This window comes from Propithecus coquereli, unplaced genomic scaffold (genome assembly GCF_000956105.1).
Source record: "Propithecus coquereli isolate 6110/MARCELLA unplaced genomic scaffold, Pcoq_1.0 Scaffold38, whole genome shotgun sequence".
In the NCBI taxonomy this organism is placed as follows: Eukaryota; Metazoa; Chordata; class Mammalia; order Primates; family Indriidae; genus Propithecus; species Propithecus coquereli.
The window spans coordinates 7,631,670-7,633,222 of NW_012149507.1; the positions used below are offsets into that span (position 1 = coordinate 7,631,670).

General features: G+C 36.9%; 1 protein-coding gene across 1 annotated transcript in view; it reads right to left on the minus strand.

Annotated features, from left to right (window-relative positions):
• Positions 1-1,553, minus strand: part of ESCO1 (establishment of sister chromatid cohesion N-acetyltransferase 1) — a 69,478-nt gene that overhangs the window by 4,208 nt on the left and 63,717 nt on the right. The window contains exon 7 of the mRNA XM_012652085.1: positions 123-310. Within this exon, the coding sequence (XP_012507539.1) occupies positions 123-310 (188 nt within the window). The remainder of the gene's footprint in view (positions 1-122; positions 311-1,553) is intronic.

Sequence of the window (1,553 nt, forward strand, 5' to 3'; positions counted from 1 at the left end):
ATTTATAATTAATACAAATAAAGGTTATATACTTATGATTAATTAAATGTCAATCTTTATATTAAAACTCTGCCTAAATCCTAAACTACTGAAAATGATTTGAAGAATTACATTCAAGTTACCTTAGGCATTCAATCATGCGAGAAGCAATTTTTTTCCGACGCATCATGCTGAATACCCATATTCGACTGATTCCACAGATTGCAGGCTCTGGCAATGTTGAGCAGCACCAGGCTTTTTGCCTTTCAAATCTGACTTTTTCTTCTTCTGACCTGATAGTTGGAAGTTTCTCTTCTATAACTCTGTAGCCCTACAGGTATCAAAATTGGAGGGAAAATTTTAGAGTGAGACTATTAATTAACAACTGTCTAGTATTGATCTTCTTGGGGAGATCACTACATTTGTCTGGCTTCTTAACAAATTGTGGGGACCACTTATGCTTACACTCTCATTTTTAGGAAACAGACAAACCTGGATCTACATTCTGTTCTAATTCACTTACTAGTCGGCGATGATTAGAGAAAATCACTCAGTTTCTCTAAGCTTTGGGTTCCTCACCTATAAATTAGGGATAAGCATCATCTCTCATTTTGAGAGATTAAATAAGGTAGTACACAAAAAGCACCTTGCCATCATCAGTGGCTCATAATAGGAACTAAATGTCAGTTCTCTCCACCTCCTGCATTCTAACGACCAGCAAAAGTACATGTTAAGAACTCAGCAGTGGCCAGGCGCGGTGGCTCATGTCTGTAATCCTAGCACTCTGGGAGGCCGAGGAGGGAGTATCGCTTGAGGTCAGGAGTTCGAGACCAGCCTAAGGAAGAGCGAGACCCCGTCTCTACTAAAAAAAAAAAAAAGGAAAAAAATTAGCTGGGCAACTAAAAATAGAAACAAAAATTAGCCGGGCATGGTGGTAAGCGCCTATAGTCCCAGGTACTCAGGAGGATCACTTGAGCCCAGGAGTTGGAGGTTGCTATGAGTTAGGCTGATGCCACAGAACTCTAGCCCAGGCAACAGAGCAAGACTTTCTCTAAAAAAAAAAAAAAAAAAGTCATCAGTAATAATTGCTATTTCTGATTGCCACCATAGGTCTAGAGTTCACAGTTATGCAAGAACTAGGAATAGGGATGGCAGAGAATCAAAAATTTAAAAAGGCCCTTTCACCAAACTCCAATCATTAAAAAGAAAAAAAAAGAAGAAAAAAAAAAAAGTAAAAAATATACATCTTCTCTGTCAGTCTATCTGCCAAGCCCGTGACTAGTCTTGTGATGGGACAAGGTACAAAACTTAAAAGCAATCAGACAACACAATTAAGAGTTAGCAAAAACAACCCAAACAAACATTACATAGTTATCTTCTAGTCTAAATACTGCTACAAGTCATTTTTGAACCAGATGGAATAGAAATTAAAAAAACACAACAGTTTGCACTATATAAAATCAACTCAGTATGGCAAACTTCCATGAGTTAGTCATTTTATATCAAATAAATATCCCCAAACTACCTTATTGGCTATTTATTTAGATCAATCTTCTTATTATTAATATAACAAG